Below are 16,837 nucleotides of genomic sequence, written 5' to 3' on the forward strand. Positions count from 1 at the left end.
CGGCGCTGGTTTTTGGGTCAGGGTGGGGCAGCCTAGACACCGCCCAAGGAGCTGGGTATTATGGGTCGAGGCAGGGGCGGGCGGGGGGGGGGGCAGCCAGACACCCGCCAAGCAGCCAGTAATGACTTTATCTCAACGTGGGGCTGTTTAAAGTATCCTGGCTCTGTCTGGCAAGCACTCAAACGTCGCCGGGGCCCATAAACCCACAAGTGCAGCGCATAAATCCCCACCGCCGTCTCGCCTCTTCCTTCCTCTCTCTCTCTCTCTCTCTCTCTCCCTCTCTCTCTCTCTCTCTCCCCCCCCTCTCTCTCCCTCTCTCTGGGATCCTAAGCATCTATTCATTGGCTTTCTGACGGAGAGGCACCCAACCCCCCCTTGCCTCACCCACCCCCTCAAAATGTGTGTGTGTGTGTGTGTGTGTGTGTGTGTGTGTGTGTGTGTGTGTGTGTGTGTGTGTAAATGTACATATATATATACTATAACTATAAAGTTTTCAAATAATTAGTGGAGTAAACATACAATATTATAGGATCAGAGATGTAGTGGAGTAGAAGTAAAAGTATTGGAAGTAGCCTGGGCCGTGGCTAAACCTCGTATATGTCCAAAACGACTACTTTTCACTTCAGGAAACCAAAAGAAGAAAGGTGGTTGCACACTGGTGCGTCTTTTTGCTGCGTTTTGCGGGTCTGAAAATAGTAGGCTATCACTAGCTGTCAGCCTGTCACCAACACACCACTAGACAGTAGAAAGTAGTAGACTATCACTAGCTGTCAGCCTGTCACCAACACACCACCACTAGACAGTAGAAAGTAGTAGGCTATGACGAGCTGTCAGCCTGTCACCAACACACCACCACTAGACACTAGTTAGTAGACAGTAGAAAGTAGTAGACTATCACTAGCTGTCAGCCTCTTACCAACACACCACCACTAGACACTAGTAGACAGTAGAAAGTAGTAGACTATCACTAGCTGTCAGCCTGTCACCAACACACCACCAATAGACACTAGTAGACAGTAGAAAGTAGTAGGATATGACTAGCTGTCAGCCTGTCACCAACACACCACCACTAGACACTAGTAGACAGTAGAAAGTAGTAGGCTATCACTATAGCTGTCAGCCTGTCACCAACACACCACCACTAGACACTAGTAGACAGTAGAAAGTAGTAGGCTATCACTAGCTGTCAGCCTGTCACCAACACACCACCACTAGACACTAGTAGACAGTAGAAAGTAGTAGGCTATCACTAGCTGTCAGCCTGTCACCAACACACCACCACTAGACACTAGTAGACAGTAGAAAGTAGTAGACTATGACTAGCTGTCAGCCTGTCACCAACACACCACCACTAGACACTAGTAGACAGTAGAAAGTAGTAGGCTATGACTAGCTGTCAGCCTGTCACCAACACACCACCACTAGACACTAGTAGACAGTAGAAAGTAGTAGACTATCACTAGCTGTCAGCCTGTCACCAACACACCACCACTAGACACTAGTAAACAGTAGAAAGTAGTAGGCTATCACTAGCTGTCAGCCTGTCACCAACACACCACTAGACAGTAGAAAGTAGTAGGCTATCACTAGCTGTCAGCCTGTCACCAACACACCACCACTAGACACTAGTAGACAGTAGAAGGCTATCACTAGCTGTCAGCCTGTCACCAACACACCACCAATAGACACTAGTAGACAGTAGAAAGTAGTAGACTATCACTAGCTGTCAGCCTGTCACCAACACACCACCACCAGACACTAGTAGACAGTAGAATTAGTATAGGCTATCACTATAGCTGTCAGCCTGTCACCAACACACCACTAGACTCCACTGATGAAATATTCAGCGTCACTATGCAAACGTGATTGAAGTGAGGTAAAAAAAAAATTATGTTATTATTTCTGTCGCAAGCTCGTGCTACGAGTTACGAGGCACTTTTGTGTGAAACTGTACTGACTGTAATATGACCAAGCAGGGTGTAGAATTGAAATATGGACATGAGGTTTCTGCCCAAGAGCAACGTTATGCAAAGAATGATCAACCTCTGCTCTTCACATTCTCTCTGTCTCCTCTCTCTCTCTCTCTCCTTTTTCCCCCTCAATTTCTGTATTATTATCATAACTGAAGGACGGTCGATGGCGCTTCATGCCGTACTGTTGTGGACAGTTCACCCTGAACGAGTAACGAGAGCCGGTCGTTAAGCTCTGACGGAAAAGGGCACCCGTCGTCAGACACATTTTTCCGTGACGTCAGACAGACTAGCCACCCCGCCATGCCACAACCATGTCCTTCTGGAGTGGAAACGAAGCCGCAGGGCACAGCGTTCCCTCTCCCAGTCTGTCTGCATGGCGACCAGCGTTAAAAGACTATAGCGACGGGAGACTAATCGGTATATCGGCCCGACTCTAGTTGTTTTTGAGTGGTGCAACCACTCCTACAACCAGCAATGTCCGTATAGTACACCTATGTGTCGTTCACCTATGTGTTCGTTAATGAGCACCAGTATATGACTTATTTGTACCAGTAGGGGGGCGCCAGAAACAGAGAGAGGGATAGTGTTGCCTGCTAATAAGAGAGAGAGAGAGAAAGAGGGAGAGGTGGGAGTTGAGAGGGGGAGTTGTGAACCACTCAGTTCACACGGGTGTGATTCTTTTAATTCATCTGCATCGGGACCGATTAATTTGTCTTTACAGATAAACAAGCCCAAAGTAACAGCTTGAACAGATCTACAAGCTCACAATATTAAAGAACAAATATATAGGGCTCCGTTTTCGTCACCGCTAAACCCCTTATCCCTATAAATCTACTGTACACTGTCTGCTGGTTAGCCACTATTAGCTACACTAGTGCACACGCCTGCTGTGTTGTTCCCATGTTGATGTCAGCTCAGTGCCAGCCTACACTCCTGCCATGCGTTGGCCCTATAATTAGTCTCTCCAGCCCCACTGAGTAAATGTGTATGCATTAGGACCACAGAGTCCCCTTAAGACCCGAGGCTACACAAACGCCTTCTATATCACTAGTTCTCACACTTTCACCATTTCAAAAAAAATGTTCAAAAATAGCAGATGTACATAAGCTCGCAGCGTGGCACAACGTGACGCACTGTGAGCTTGTAGATCTGCTGTTTTTTTAATAGCCAACGCTGAAATCTAAAACGGCACATGATGCTGTCCCAGTTTTAACACTAATTATGCTAAGGATGCACACGTCTCTTCTAATCAAACCGCGGGGGGCCTTGGATGTGTACGTCTTTAGGTCCTTTTTTAATGATATCAAACGAGATCACTGTAATTAAAAAAATATTATATATATTTTTTGGCCTTTCCTTCTTCAGTGATCCTAGACATGTTCCGCGCATGCACACTTCCTTGTTTACGGCCCGACTAAAGTGTCTATTTACTCTAAATCTACGTCACTCTCCATGGTTTTGACCAAAACGGCAATGTTCTGTCTTCATTTCTGACTTCAGCATGCATCTCGTTTGGAATACAAACGCTTCTAGAGAGACTTTAGATGTACCAGCGTGCGGTAAGAACGGAACATTATCCCTCCCTGTTTTGGGGGAGCAATTGAAGGCCGGGGCTTTTCAGAGTAAAATCTGCATCATCTGCTGGCACTCTAGCGCCTTTATTCTGAAAGATTCCCCGACCAAAATAAGTTAATGGGCAAACTCTGTGATTGTACAAAATGTGTACACTCTCAAAAGGTCCATTTGGTGCCTAACTATCAATCATTTAGCCGGGGGACCCCCTGGAACCCCTTTAAGACCCCTAGTAGACTCCACTATGAGAACCACTGGCGTAGTGCAATGGTTATTAACCCTTTACTTTACATCCATGAGCGAACCCAAAAACCAAAGAGCTGCGCGTGAGCGACTCCAAAATGGTCATCTACCATGTCTATGTGCTTCTGTAACAGTAATGCATGTTTGCTACTTGCTTTATGTGTATATGCACACGCACACACACACACACACACACACACACACACACACACACACACACACACACACACACACACACACACACACACACACACACACACACACACACACACAACCACAACCTCATTGTGCACCTTCACATTCTGAATAGCTGGACATTTGTAAGGACGTACAATGAAACGTATACATGCACTTCAAATTAAGTTGCCATTGGCATATTGTTGTGCATCTCTAAGGCAACTACACAGTGCAAACACACCACACGCACGCACGCGCACACGCACACACACAAACACACACACGCGCGTGTTTGCGTCACTATACTTGCGAGGACATCGACGAAGCAGAAATCAGCTCATCTACAAGCTCACAACGCGCTGACACTTTGACACATTGTGAGCTTGTAGATCTACATAACATCAGCACAATATTCAGCAAGCAGGCATAACTCTAAACATAACAGTCTAATCAAGCCTAACTCTAAACATGTGTTTTTTTTAACCATACAATGTCAAATTCTACTGTCTGGTGCATAAGTAACTTAGTACTTAAGTACTGTATTTGATACAGTATTTTGATACTAATACTTTTGTACTGCTCAAGTACATTTCTTATGTACTTGAGTATGAGAATGAAGCACTTTTACTTTAAACGGATAATTTGCAATGTTGATACTTTTACTTAAGTAAAACATTTGAGTATACTTTTTCCAACACTGCGTGTGGGGACATTTGGCCCCTCACAAGTATAGCAACACATGCACGCACACACTGTGACACACACACACACACACTGATTACACAGTAGATCATGTGATTCAGCACGGCTCCAAGGCCTCCTCCTGTGCGCTCACATCAGCTCCTCCAATAACCCATTAAAACCTGAGGCCGATTCTAAAAATACGTCTTTTCAGAAAAACGCATGTTTCCGTATCAGTGGTGCTCAAACCTTCATGTCAAGGACCAAAATGTATGTATGTATGTATTTGGCCACCGACCCACATCTCAAAATATGTCCTTCTGGGGACCCATTTGAGTTTCAAATGTCCGCTTTAAAAATAAATATATTCAAAGATTTGCAAAAAAAAAAGAATAGCAGATCTACAAGCTCGTAGAGCAGCACTCGTAGCGTGTAGATCTGCTACTTTTCAATGGCTATAAAGTATAAAATAATGGTTCAATTAAAGTGGTTAAAAGCTTCTATAAGGTGACACCGATGCGTCCTCAGGTCTCGACGGGATAAACACAATACATCGGCACTTCCAATTACACCGGCTCAATAGCGTTCAGCCGCCGCGTAGACATTACCATTTTCTCTCGTCGACTCGCCTTCATGCGAGCTAATAATGAAGTGTAGCTCGATAGCAGATCGACGCGGACTATGGAGCTACCTTCCTATAACACCGCCGCCGGGGAGAGACCTCGTATCTCCATGTTTCAACTTGTGTTTTTTCCCCGTTAATGAAGGCTCCGCTTCGACATACGAGATCGTTGCGCAAAAGTAGTGAAAATAGACGATCTGGTGAGCTCCCAGCGCGTAACGCGTGAGCTTGTGTAGATCGGCTGTTTTCACTGTTTTGAACTCGTTTTTGAAATAATAAAAAAGGACGAGGATTTGGACGTACGAGGTTTCCACGTCCCGACTGCGACGATATCCGCTTAGCGTGACTCATTAAACACATACGCTTTCAAATGAAAAGGGTTTGAATGTTTGAATCTCTCGCACGACATGCACACACACAGGAGAACAGGCGTTAATAAGAGACGCGTACCAGACAGTACATTGAACGGCAGAACTCTAGAAAAGGCAAATTGCAGGGGCAATATTGACATAGCAAAGCAAACAGGTACAATGAATGAATGTGCACGCGCACACACGCACATGCACGCGCACACACACACACACACACACACACACACACAGACTGCACTGTATTCAGGATGTCAGGCTGTCAACTGTAGCAAGGTTTGAGATAAAAAAAACAGAAAATAGGCTTTGACGATACTGCCCCCGTCTGGTTGAGGGTGGAATTACATCAGGGGCTTCATTTCCCTTTCAAAACTTATCCCACCAGAGGGGTGTGTGTGTGTGTGTGTGTGTGTGTGTTTGTGTGTGTGAGTGAGAGAGAATTACTTTTGACTTAAGCCCTTTGCTCCTCTAGGGTGCATATAGGCCGTTGACAAATGGGCTCCATTTCCCTCGGCTTTTAGCCGTTCTTTCGAGATCTCCCCAGTTGAGCCTACTCTCTGGCCATTTCTGCCGCGTGCGCGTGTGTGTGTGTGTATGCGTGTGTGTGTATATATATAATATTATTGGTGGACAAAGTACTCAACCCCAGCACTTGAGTCAAAGCAAAGCAGAAGTAGTAGAAACTATAGATACTCCTGGTCGAATATTACTCATCTACAGTTGAACGTTGCTCTGTCAAATGTGTACTTGAGCTAAAGTATTGGAGTACTTGCTTTTTTAACAAATATAGGCATTCAGTTACGAATTACCAAGTACATTTTCTTTTTAATATCAACGCATTGCTGTGTTGAAATTAGACACTCACTAGTAGATCCACATTATGTGTAAACGTGGAGTGAAGAAGTACAACATTAATTTGTCTCTGAAATGTAGTAAGCATCCAAAAACACTCAAGTAATGTATTATAGAGATAATCAAAAGAAAGTACTTAAGTACGGTATACTGGAGTAAATGTACGCGGTTACTGTCCATCAATGTATGGAAGACTGTGCAGTGCATACTGTACATACTGTACATCAGGGCTCATTTGCAATTCAAACCTTCTGGCACCAAAGGGCTTATCAAAGGCTTTGTGGTCAAAGCATCAGGGAGTGCTTTCATATCAGTGCTGTCGGCTGGAAACCATGTATGTCCAAAACAGTTCCTTTATTATTATTATTATTATTTTAACATTTAAAGATAGTGAGAATAACCGATCTCTAAGCTTGTAGATCTGCTATTTTAAAGGACCACTTCACCACTTTTCAACCTATCTTCATATAATTGGTCCTAATGTTCATGATAAAATAGCACCATTTCTTTCTGCTCGCTCTGTATCTCATAGCGGGGCTGTGGGCAGTTCAGGAACCTGTCCACCAGTGACCTCATCAATGGGAAATCCAAGCTAATAGAAACGGCAGGCTTTCTATTGCTAAAAAGTTGCAATGTGAAAATGGAAGCCATCGTTCTCACGATAATACAAATCTAAGTAGTTTCTTTAAAACAACACTGCCTAACGATGATGTCACTGGTGGACGTGTTTCTGAACTGCCCTCCTATGAGACAGACTGAGTAGAAAATCAGGAACATTAGTGAGGACCAATTGCATGAAGTTAGGTTGAAAATGGTAAAGTGGTCCTTTAACTACATGTGTGCGACACTCTTGTGTGATGAAGTAGCACGTTCAAATACATTTAGAACAATATGGACATGAGGTTTTCCCCTGAGAGCGGCTGGTATAATACTATTAGTGACTGTTGTCATTGGAGTGCAGCTCCTGATAAAGTTTAGATTGTTGTCATTGGAGTGGGTTCATGATAGCCTGGCTAATAAGCCAGACTCAAATCACACTGCCGTGTGGTATTTGAGTCTGGAGGTGCTGTGTATGGATCATAGACTGTAAAAAATATGGACAAAGCGTCCCGCGGGTCTAACGTGAACGTAAAATGAAGCCTGTCAGTCCTTGCAATGGAAGTCGCCATCTTTCTAGATCCGTTTTGGCCCAGTTCAGGCCAGCTGGCCCATTGGCTGGCCCAGACAACGAGGCGGGACTTCCCCCTTCTTCTTCGTTGGTTTTTATTTTGACTCGAGTGGGTGGGGGATCCCGTTCATAGACTGTAACGGTAGCCACGCCCCTCAGAACATGCGCGACTTTATGGTCATTTTTCTAATAAATGTGACCATAATTTTCCAAAAAGAATATTATGACACTAGAAATGAGACTTTAAACTAGTGACTTTAAAGTATTCATGACCATGTTTATTAAGGTAATACAGTCTAGGTGAAGTTGGGCCCAAATACATAGACTTCTATGGGGCTATGGGTTTTTTTGAGCCCAATGAGAGCGCCACAACAAGCCATTATATGAACTTTCATTTCCTTAGTGGCTTCACAAAATATCCGTCTGACTGCCCCCCTGGTATGGATCTTGTTTCCCCTGATAAAGATTTAGATTGTTGTCATCATTCGGTGGGTTCCTGATAAAGATTAGATTCTTGTTGTGGTTTCCTGATAAAGTTTAGATTTTCATTCGGTGGGTTCCTGTGTAATAAAGGTTAGAGGATGAAACGTGCCGTCCATGTCATGCTGTTTAGAACAGATGCACTGTGTCTGACTGTCTGCAAACACTCCCGCGGGAAAACATGTATAAAAACAGAAACATCTGGGACACATTATTATGGGATGTTGCATGGTGACAGCGCGCGCATACTGCACAGTAACACTAAGAACGTTATCATATGTTTGACTCCAGTGCAACCACACCAAGGAACAGCAATGTCCCTCTGTCTGTCTGTCTGTCTGTCTGTCTGTCTGTCTGTCTGTCTGTCTGTCTGTCTGTCTGTCTGTCTGTCTGTCTGTCTGTCTGTCACACATACATCATACATACACATATCACAGCAGTTTCTAAACAAAAGAGCTGTTCACTATATGTACCGCATGTGAGGAAAGACAATGTATCGGACCCATCACCTCTGATGCACGGCCAGACAAACTCACACTATCCCCACTACGCGTACAGCCGTACACACACTACTCCACACTACCTGGTGTGTGTTGTACACACTCCACTCCCTCCACTATCCGGTGAGGGTGGAGATGAGATGGGGCCTGTACGACGTTGCAGTCTCATATCCTGTCAATACGTTGTTAATGGGCTCTGGGCCCATCGCTATAGATAATGCTGCTTGAGTTGCACAGCAGCCGCGAGATAAGAGAGAGAGAGGCGAGAGAGAGAGAGAGACAGAGAGGAGAGATACAAGCTCACACGCTCACAATGTGAGACGATCTATTCTACACTATACAAGCTCAATGTGAGCCGATCTACAGTGTGAGCTTGTAGATCGGCTATTTTCAAAAGATTTTGTGCACATTTTGAAAATGGTTTCACTCTGCATTATCAGTACTTTACTTTAAGTACATTTTGATCCCGATACTTTTGTACTTGAGTACATTTTTAATATGGGACTTCTACATGTAACGGAGTTGCAATCTGTATATTGATACTTTTACTTAAGTAAAATATTTGAGTATACTTTTTCCACCACTGCATGAGTGATGAGGTCAGGAGGAGGTCAGCCATACACTGCTGGGAAATAAATAGAAATAGCAGATCTACAAGCTCATAGCACAGCACTCTGCTATTTTTCAATTGCTAAAGTATAACATAATGCTTAAAACACCAAAAGGGGTTCCCGTCCTGAATGGGTTAATTTTACACTCTCTGGCATCAATGCAAATGAAACTAAAAGCCTGGGTACCGAGGCTAGTCAGGCTCTATTGTCCATGTTTTTTAAATGTTTTATTATTATTATTATTATTTTAGCTGAGCTTATGTGGATAAGCAATCCCAGCAGGCAGCATGTCTTTAGCAATTAACTTATAAATATCGTCTGTCAGGTGGAAACCTTGTGTGTCCAGGAAACTTTATAGGAAATGAAAAGATTAAATAAAAACTAAAATGCATCCATTGCAGTTATTATTTGGTCACAACAAAGCTCTCAAGATTTGTGCCGCATTTTTAGATGGTAGATGGTTTTCCCACAGTTCAAGGTTCGAGTATATAGGGCTCACTCATTCATGAAAAAACAGAATTGGAGATAGAAGGTTTCCAGCCGGACAGCGAGATATGGTAGAGGCTTTCTTTGTAGAGCGCCATCCTCAATTGTTCTTTTGTTTTAGTTTTTTTTCTTACAGGGTTCGATGCTTCACTGGACGCAATCAAATTAGCAAGAACATCACTGATACGACGTAATAGCCCTAAATTGAATTTCTGCTCGGGCTAACTAACCCCCCCGCCCCCACGCACACGCACACACACACACACACACACACACACACACACACACACACACACACACACACACACGCGCACACACACACACACACACCCTCCTGCCCGCAGTATGGGGAATCAAATAATCAATTACTGTGAAGAGAGAAGGAGAAGGCGGCGAACACACCCATTAAAAACACTAGTTACGGGTCCATTTGGTTCCATTTGTACATTCTCACCAGTTAAGTTGTCAACGTATATCATTTCAAAGACGCCCAAGTTTTACTGATACCTTTTTTAATTAATGTAATTCCGGGGACCCCCGATCTATACTTCGCTGCTTCAAGATGGGTTGTCCCCATAAGTATATAGAACTTCTGAACAAGCAGGCCTCAGGTCTCAGTTCTATGACGCCTCCACTATGTGACGGTATAGCTTGTTTTCTTTCTTTCACAGTTTGACTGCAGAGTTAATTAAGGTCGAGCCATGGCAGGTGAAACCATCATTTTTTTCAATTTTGAGACATGTGGATGTTTATTTTATGACAGCTCGTTTTGCTGGGTGAAAAGTGGCTTCAAATAAAAAGTTTTTGAATTTGGGGGGGAGCACATCACTCATCCATGGGCTATAGACCGTAAGGCTATGAAGCAATGTAGAACTGGGCATAAAGGGCAACGGATATGGGATCTCTTAAAGGCAATGGCACGTGGACTGGTGCTTGCCCAAACCACACCTATGCATAATATAACGGGTATAACGGAGGTGTTTTAGGGATTTAGACAGGTAACCAAAATACCAAGTTTAGAGGGGGGGGACACACCCCTTCCCCACTGCTAAATCCCAAAACAGTGTATTTAGAAAGATCGAACGAAAATGGAGCCCTAATTTGCACATGTACATATAATTTCAGAAAACTTCGTAGTCTTAGAAAAAAATCGTAGTCTTAATGTCATTTTTAAATGGTGTGACGTAGTTTTGGAATGCATTGGGCCTCAATTTCCCAGAACCCTTTGCATGCCAGAGCGACGGATGTTTTTTCCGATAACGTCGTCAAAACGCGTCACCTATCCCACTCTGTCGGATTAAAACGTATTAAAAACGTGAATTAAGCAATGAAAACTGTGTTAAAAATATTTCAAAACTATTTCCATAATTTTTCAGTTTTCCCAAGATTATATATATATTTTTTTAAATCAAATCTGCAAGCTCACAACGCATTACGAGTGGCGATGCTTAGTGAGCTTGTAAAATAGCCGATGTTTAGGTTTAAAGTGCTCATGTGGCCTCTAGTCGCTTCTTTTGGGCTTGTTTTCGTACACCTGGTGGAGTGACGATGGTGGCTTATTTCTCTCACAGAATCTGGCAACACTGACCACTTCCATGCTCCAGGGCTCCTGGCACGCTTACTGTAGTGTAGAGTGATCCACATTTATCCAATTGTGCTAATTAATCTCAATTACCTCACCGTTCCCCTTATCCACCTACACACACACACACACACACACACACACACACACACACACACACACACACACACACACACACACACACACACACACACACACACGCACACACACACAGGCCCACAACCCATTAATGAGATCGCAAATGACGACGGTTTGCCCATTTCCGTGCACTTGTGCGGGTACACTTTCAGCGTCTTCATGGCAGCAAGTGCCAAGAATCCCGCATCTCATTTGTGATCTCTGGCAGCCCATGGTGTCTGCTGCTCTGACGTGAACAGCAGCGTGACAGCCAATTAGCGCTTAGTCCAACGAATATACTCAAGATTCTTACTTAAGTAGTAAAAGTAGCAAAAGCACCACAATTGATGAAAAAAGTGAAAAAAGCTCGTACAAGCTCGTAGCGTGGCACCGAGTGCCGCGCTACATGCAAGCTTGTAGATCTATTTTTGAAAAATATAGCAGATTGTGAACTCACAACGGGTCTTCATCACGTGGTGGAGAGATACAAGTTGTCTGCTGCCCCAACAGCAACGATCAAATACAATACAGATCCATCCACACCCCCCACGCCACGGGACAGTATTGTTAAAGTACGGTATATACAGCAGCCGCTAAGGATATAAAAGAGAAAATAGTCCCTGTGCGGATGGGATGCACTGACACAACAGCTGTGTGCTGTGTGTGTACGTACGGACAATATCATGGGGCTGCTTCCACCGAGAAACTACTGTAGTCCATCATCTACCTCCTCACATACGCACACTTACACACATACACGTTTATATTATTATACTTGTGAGGAAATAATCTGCAGTTTATGCCGCCAATATTATTATGAATGCTATTTTTTACAACCCGGCCACATTCTGTCTGAATAGACTGCTGCTGTTCCTTTTTCGGGTTCCAATATTGTCTGCTCATTTCTCTGTCGTCACTTCCAATGTCACTTGTTGTTTATCCTGTATGAGTTCCCTCATAGCGACTGGATACAATGTGTACTCAGACCTGAACAAGCCTTTTCTGTTTACTTAAAAGCTGGAGAGACCGTGACCCCCGTCTGTCACTGTGCAAATAATCTATCAATGATTAACCCAATTAAGACCTGAGACCAGATTCTACAAATGTCTTCTAACAGTTTTCAGAAAAAAAAAATTCTATGTGAGAAACATAGACCATAGAAGCAAAGATATGAGTTAAAAACGTCCGCTGTGAAAGAATATATATTCAAATATTTGCACACATTTTCCTGATTCTTCCAAAATAGCAGACACTGTCGCACTTCGTGCTTGTAGATCTGCTATTTTCAACAGCTAAAGTTTAAAATAATGGTTAAAGTGGTTAAAAGCTAAAAGGTCGTTAAAATTGAACATGAAAAAGCAGAACAATATCATGGCACCATAATATGGTGAGTTTCATCATATATTATATGATGAAACTCTCTTGAAAGTTGAAACCTCAAACTTTCATAATTACGAGAATGAAGCAAGCTGTAACTAACTGCTAAGGCAATAAAAAATAATGTCTCCCACACAATACATCTGGTCAGTGTTTTTCTGCACATCCCAGCACGATATCGCCAGCCTAGACCATAGTAGCCAGCTGCGCCTCACACTTAATTAACTTATAGCTGGGTACATGTGTGGCATTGTGGGAGCTACAACAGCCCATTACTCCAACCAGTTAGCCAGTTAGACTTCTACACTATACAATATCAGAGGCAAATATTGTACTCCGGTCCACTACAATTATCCGACTACTTTAGTTACTAGTTACCACGCAGATTTAGATTACTAAATTATTAACTCTTATGCTCACAACTAATGTCACATCTGAGCGGTGGCCGGGTTGCAATACTAAGTTCCGACCAGTCATCGTTCCGACAACGACAACCTAACTCAAACCCTAACCTAACCTAACCATAACCGCAAGCACAGAGCAGCGCATGTTCGCCAACCTTAACGAATGTTCGCCAACCTTAATCCAGTCGCCAAAACTTTAACGTATGTTTGCCAACCTTAATCTGGTCGTTTTTCTGCATGTCGGACCAATGACTGGTCGGAAAAGCGTACGTATTATTATTATTTATTTATTTATTTTCCTAAATGTACTTTTACTTTAGAAATGTATAGCCTCGCTATGTGAATTAGTTGTAATAAATAAAATGTGTTTTTTATATGGTATGTTAATAATATACAATAATAAGTTAGACAATTTAGTTGTATTTTGTCTCCCTGCTCTTCTATTGAGACATTTTAGATCATGTCTCACCCATGGACACAGGATGTGACAAGGATTCTGACGTGAAGGTTAAGATTAAATTCATCCCCTTTGCAAGCAGGCTCTATTAGCTCAACTGTGCAGGAAACCGGGTTCAAATCCTGGGTAGAAGAAGAAAGTTACATCTTACATCTTTTATGTATATTATTTCACGTATTTGGTGGAATAGACAGAAGAACCTGATATTAGATATAGGAAAGTGTGGAGGGCAGCGATCCAGGAATCCCGAGTCGGTGGTGTTGGCTGGACCTCACTCTCGCAGTAACTAAGTGACTAACTAAGAGTGCTATTGCTATAGTTCTTCCACTGTCTGACAGTCAGCTGGGTACACGTGTATCACTGTGTGAGCTACAATAGGCCATTATCAGCCAGTTAAAGACCTCCATCAGAGCCAGACACCGCCTGATTGTCCTCTCTCTCTCTCTCTCTCTCTCTCTCTCTCTCTCTCTCTCCCATGCAGTCAGTCAGTAATGAGCAGGCCAGAGGCTCATTATCATGGCCTCAAAGACACAGTGGAGTCCTAATGAAGCTCACTGCCTGCCATTGGAAAACAGTCTCCTGAGCTGAGACTTGAAATGCCTGTGTGCGCGTCGCACTCGCGCACATGCAGCCATAAGGACCGGACCGGCCTTCAGGAAAGAGCTGTCCTTTTGACCAGTGCAATAAATACTTTTCTATTAATTTAAAGGAACACTTTATCTGCGTAATATTGTAGCTGTCGAGGGCAGAAACCTCCTAAACCTTTTTTTCTTTTATTTATTATTTTTCGTAAATTAACACATACTTGGACATACGACAGCTTCACACAAGAGTATAGAAAAAGTAGCAGTAACAGAGATAGACGGAGCTGGAATATACTCCATGTTGATCCTTTCCTTGACATGCTGAACTTCCCACTTTTATTTACCGGGTCGTGAAGCGCTATCGAGCGAGCAACCGGCCATTTGTTTCACTCTTTATTTTTTATGATGACACACAGGTTTTCGCTTCGAGCAGCACCATTTCTACTGAAGTGAAACTTTGACCGTGTATGAGTTATGCCTCCTGAATTGCTACATCAACCACACTAGCCTTCCTGTGGTGGTACAAAAATATGACTAAGGAGTAAGGAAGGACTCCCCGCACGCCACACGCCCACTCGCTCTCTCTCTCTCTCTCTGAATCACGGCAAAAGAGAAAAAGTGCAACATCCAGCAAGTTCCTCTCCCCGGACCACCCAACCCTCCCGAATCTGACAAAAGAAAAAAACGACCAAAGCTATTCCGCTTTACAGGCCGAACAATAAAAAAAAATGATAACACAAAAACAACCCACCCCTACAATACCACAAAAAGCATGACCCTTGCACAAACCCTACTTAAATACAAGTTATGTCAACTCCTCTCTAGCAGACTGAAGTTGTTTCATGTTTTTTTTGCCTGTCTGGGCTATTAGTCTTGGGAGTAGCCTAGCTACAGTCTGAACTGTTGCTCTGCCTTTGAACAAGGATGGAGGAGTGTGAATACTGCAGGGAGTGTTGTCTGAACGGAGGAGGCATTTCTCCCAGCAGTGACTGTGACTCGGGGCGAAGGTTAATGGCAGGTCACAGGCAGTGGTGGAAGAAGTCCACAGTTGTAGTGGACGTTTTTACACAAGTAAAATCAGACCAGTCTGAACTAAGTGAGTGGTGCTGTACTGTACTCGTGCTGTAGTACTGTACTGTGTGTGTGTGTGTGTGTGTGTGTGTGTGTGTGTGTGTGTGTGTGTGTGTGTGTGTGTGTGTGTGTGTGCGTGCATGTGTGTGTTAGGCTGCGCAACAGTGACACCTGGTGGTCAACAACCGCTATTTCAGTACTCGGACGGACAGACAGACACAGCCTGGGACACACATAGCTGTCTATAGGAGTGGCTAGCGCCACTCAAAAATAGCAAAACCACAATGTAGAAATACCCTGTTCGACATTGTATTTGAGCAATGGCAGGGCACAGACAAAAACACCCACCGAGAGTTTGGGAACCCAGCAGCGCAGACAGCAGGAGGGTCAGCATGATCTTCTGGAGGAAGAGGAGGAGGACGAGGAGGAGGAGGAAGGGGTTGTCACAGCACGGAGATGACCTCTTCAGACACGGTGGCACTGCAGGGAGAGAGAGAGAGAGAGAGAGAGAGAGAGAGAGAGAGAGAGAGAGAGAGAGAGATGGAGAAAACATCTGATGAGGCTTCATGCCTAAACCTGTGCACTGTAGCATAGTGACGTAATGGTGGCTACTATCATGACGGAAAGAGAGAACGCAGAACATGAGTTCTAGTTGGTAGTTGCGTTGCAAATCGTTGGTGAGGACTGGGCTTACAGCATCCGACGAAGGCATTCTCCAAAGAGTAGTTTAGTTGGGACTAGCATGTGTCAGTTTTAACTGGGCCCTGCGTTCCCTCAGCCCCTGAGGAGGCAGCATAGGGATGAGGGAATGGAGGAAGACGGGCACATCAAACCCCCTGAGTTGGGCAGGTGCTGCTGTGCAAAGAGCAGAACAAACTGCAAAAAGTTCAACCTTGCACACTACTACTACTAAGCCTCAGTGAGTTATACTTAGTTGCGCGTCAGTGTTGTGCGCTTTCCGAGCTTGTAGATCTGCTCATTTCATTCAGTGCTCGACACCCGACACACAACTAACTTCAATTCAGACACATTCCATTGGTGACGTCTAGAGCTTGCATTCTTCATCAGACTGATGACGAGCCCACTGTACAATAATGCTGTTGTTTTTGTTTGTTTGTTTGTTTACAATTTAAAATGTAGGCATTTAGCAGACACTCTTAATCCAGAGCGATTTACAATAAGCAAAAACTAAAAGCATGGCAATACATCACATACATAAAAAGTAGTTATCATGAAACATGCGTAAGCTAAGAGCATACCAGTGGAATATCTATATAATGAAACTATACATATAAACTATACATACTATACTATATACATGCTATAAAGTGCTATGACTACATAAAATGCAAGTCTGTATAAGTCTGTATAAAATGCTGTCTAACATGTCTACATGAAGTGCTATCTAAGGGGGTATAGGGTAAGTGCTACGGGCCATGATGGAGTCTGAAGCGGTGGGTTTTCAGATTACGGCAGAAGATTGGGAGTGAGGCTGCAGTTCTGATTGTAATG

The 16,837-nt window shown here is 43.6% G+C and overlaps 1 protein-coding gene across 2 annotated transcripts in view; it reads right to left on the minus strand.

The window, feature by feature from the left end:
• The window catches only part of cd276 (CD276 molecule), a 153,296-nt gene that overhangs the window by 118,574 nt on the left and 17,885 nt on the right, over nucleotides 1-16,837 (minus strand). Inside the window, exons 2-3 of one of the 2 annotated variants that reach the window (XM_080768493.1) lie at nucleotides 16,020-16,177; nucleotides 15,674-15,805 (exon numbers count right to left, since the gene is read on the minus strand). In XM_080768493.1, coding sequence (XP_080624619.1) covers nucleotides 15,674-15,719 — 46 coding nt within the window. In that variant the 5' untranslated portion in view covers nucleotides 15,720-15,805; nucleotides 16,020-16,177. The remainder of the gene's footprint in view (nucleotides 1-15,673; nucleotides 15,806-16,019; nucleotides 16,178-16,837) is intronic. The other variant, XM_080768492.1, reaches the window with a different exon arrangement.

The sequence above is a fragment of the Protomyctophum bolini genome (genome assembly GCF_963924005.1).
Source record: "Protomyctophum bolini genome assembly, chromosome: 1".
In the NCBI taxonomy this organism is placed as follows: Eukaryota; Metazoa; Chordata; class Actinopteri; order Myctophiformes; family Myctophidae; genus Protomyctophum; species Protomyctophum bolini.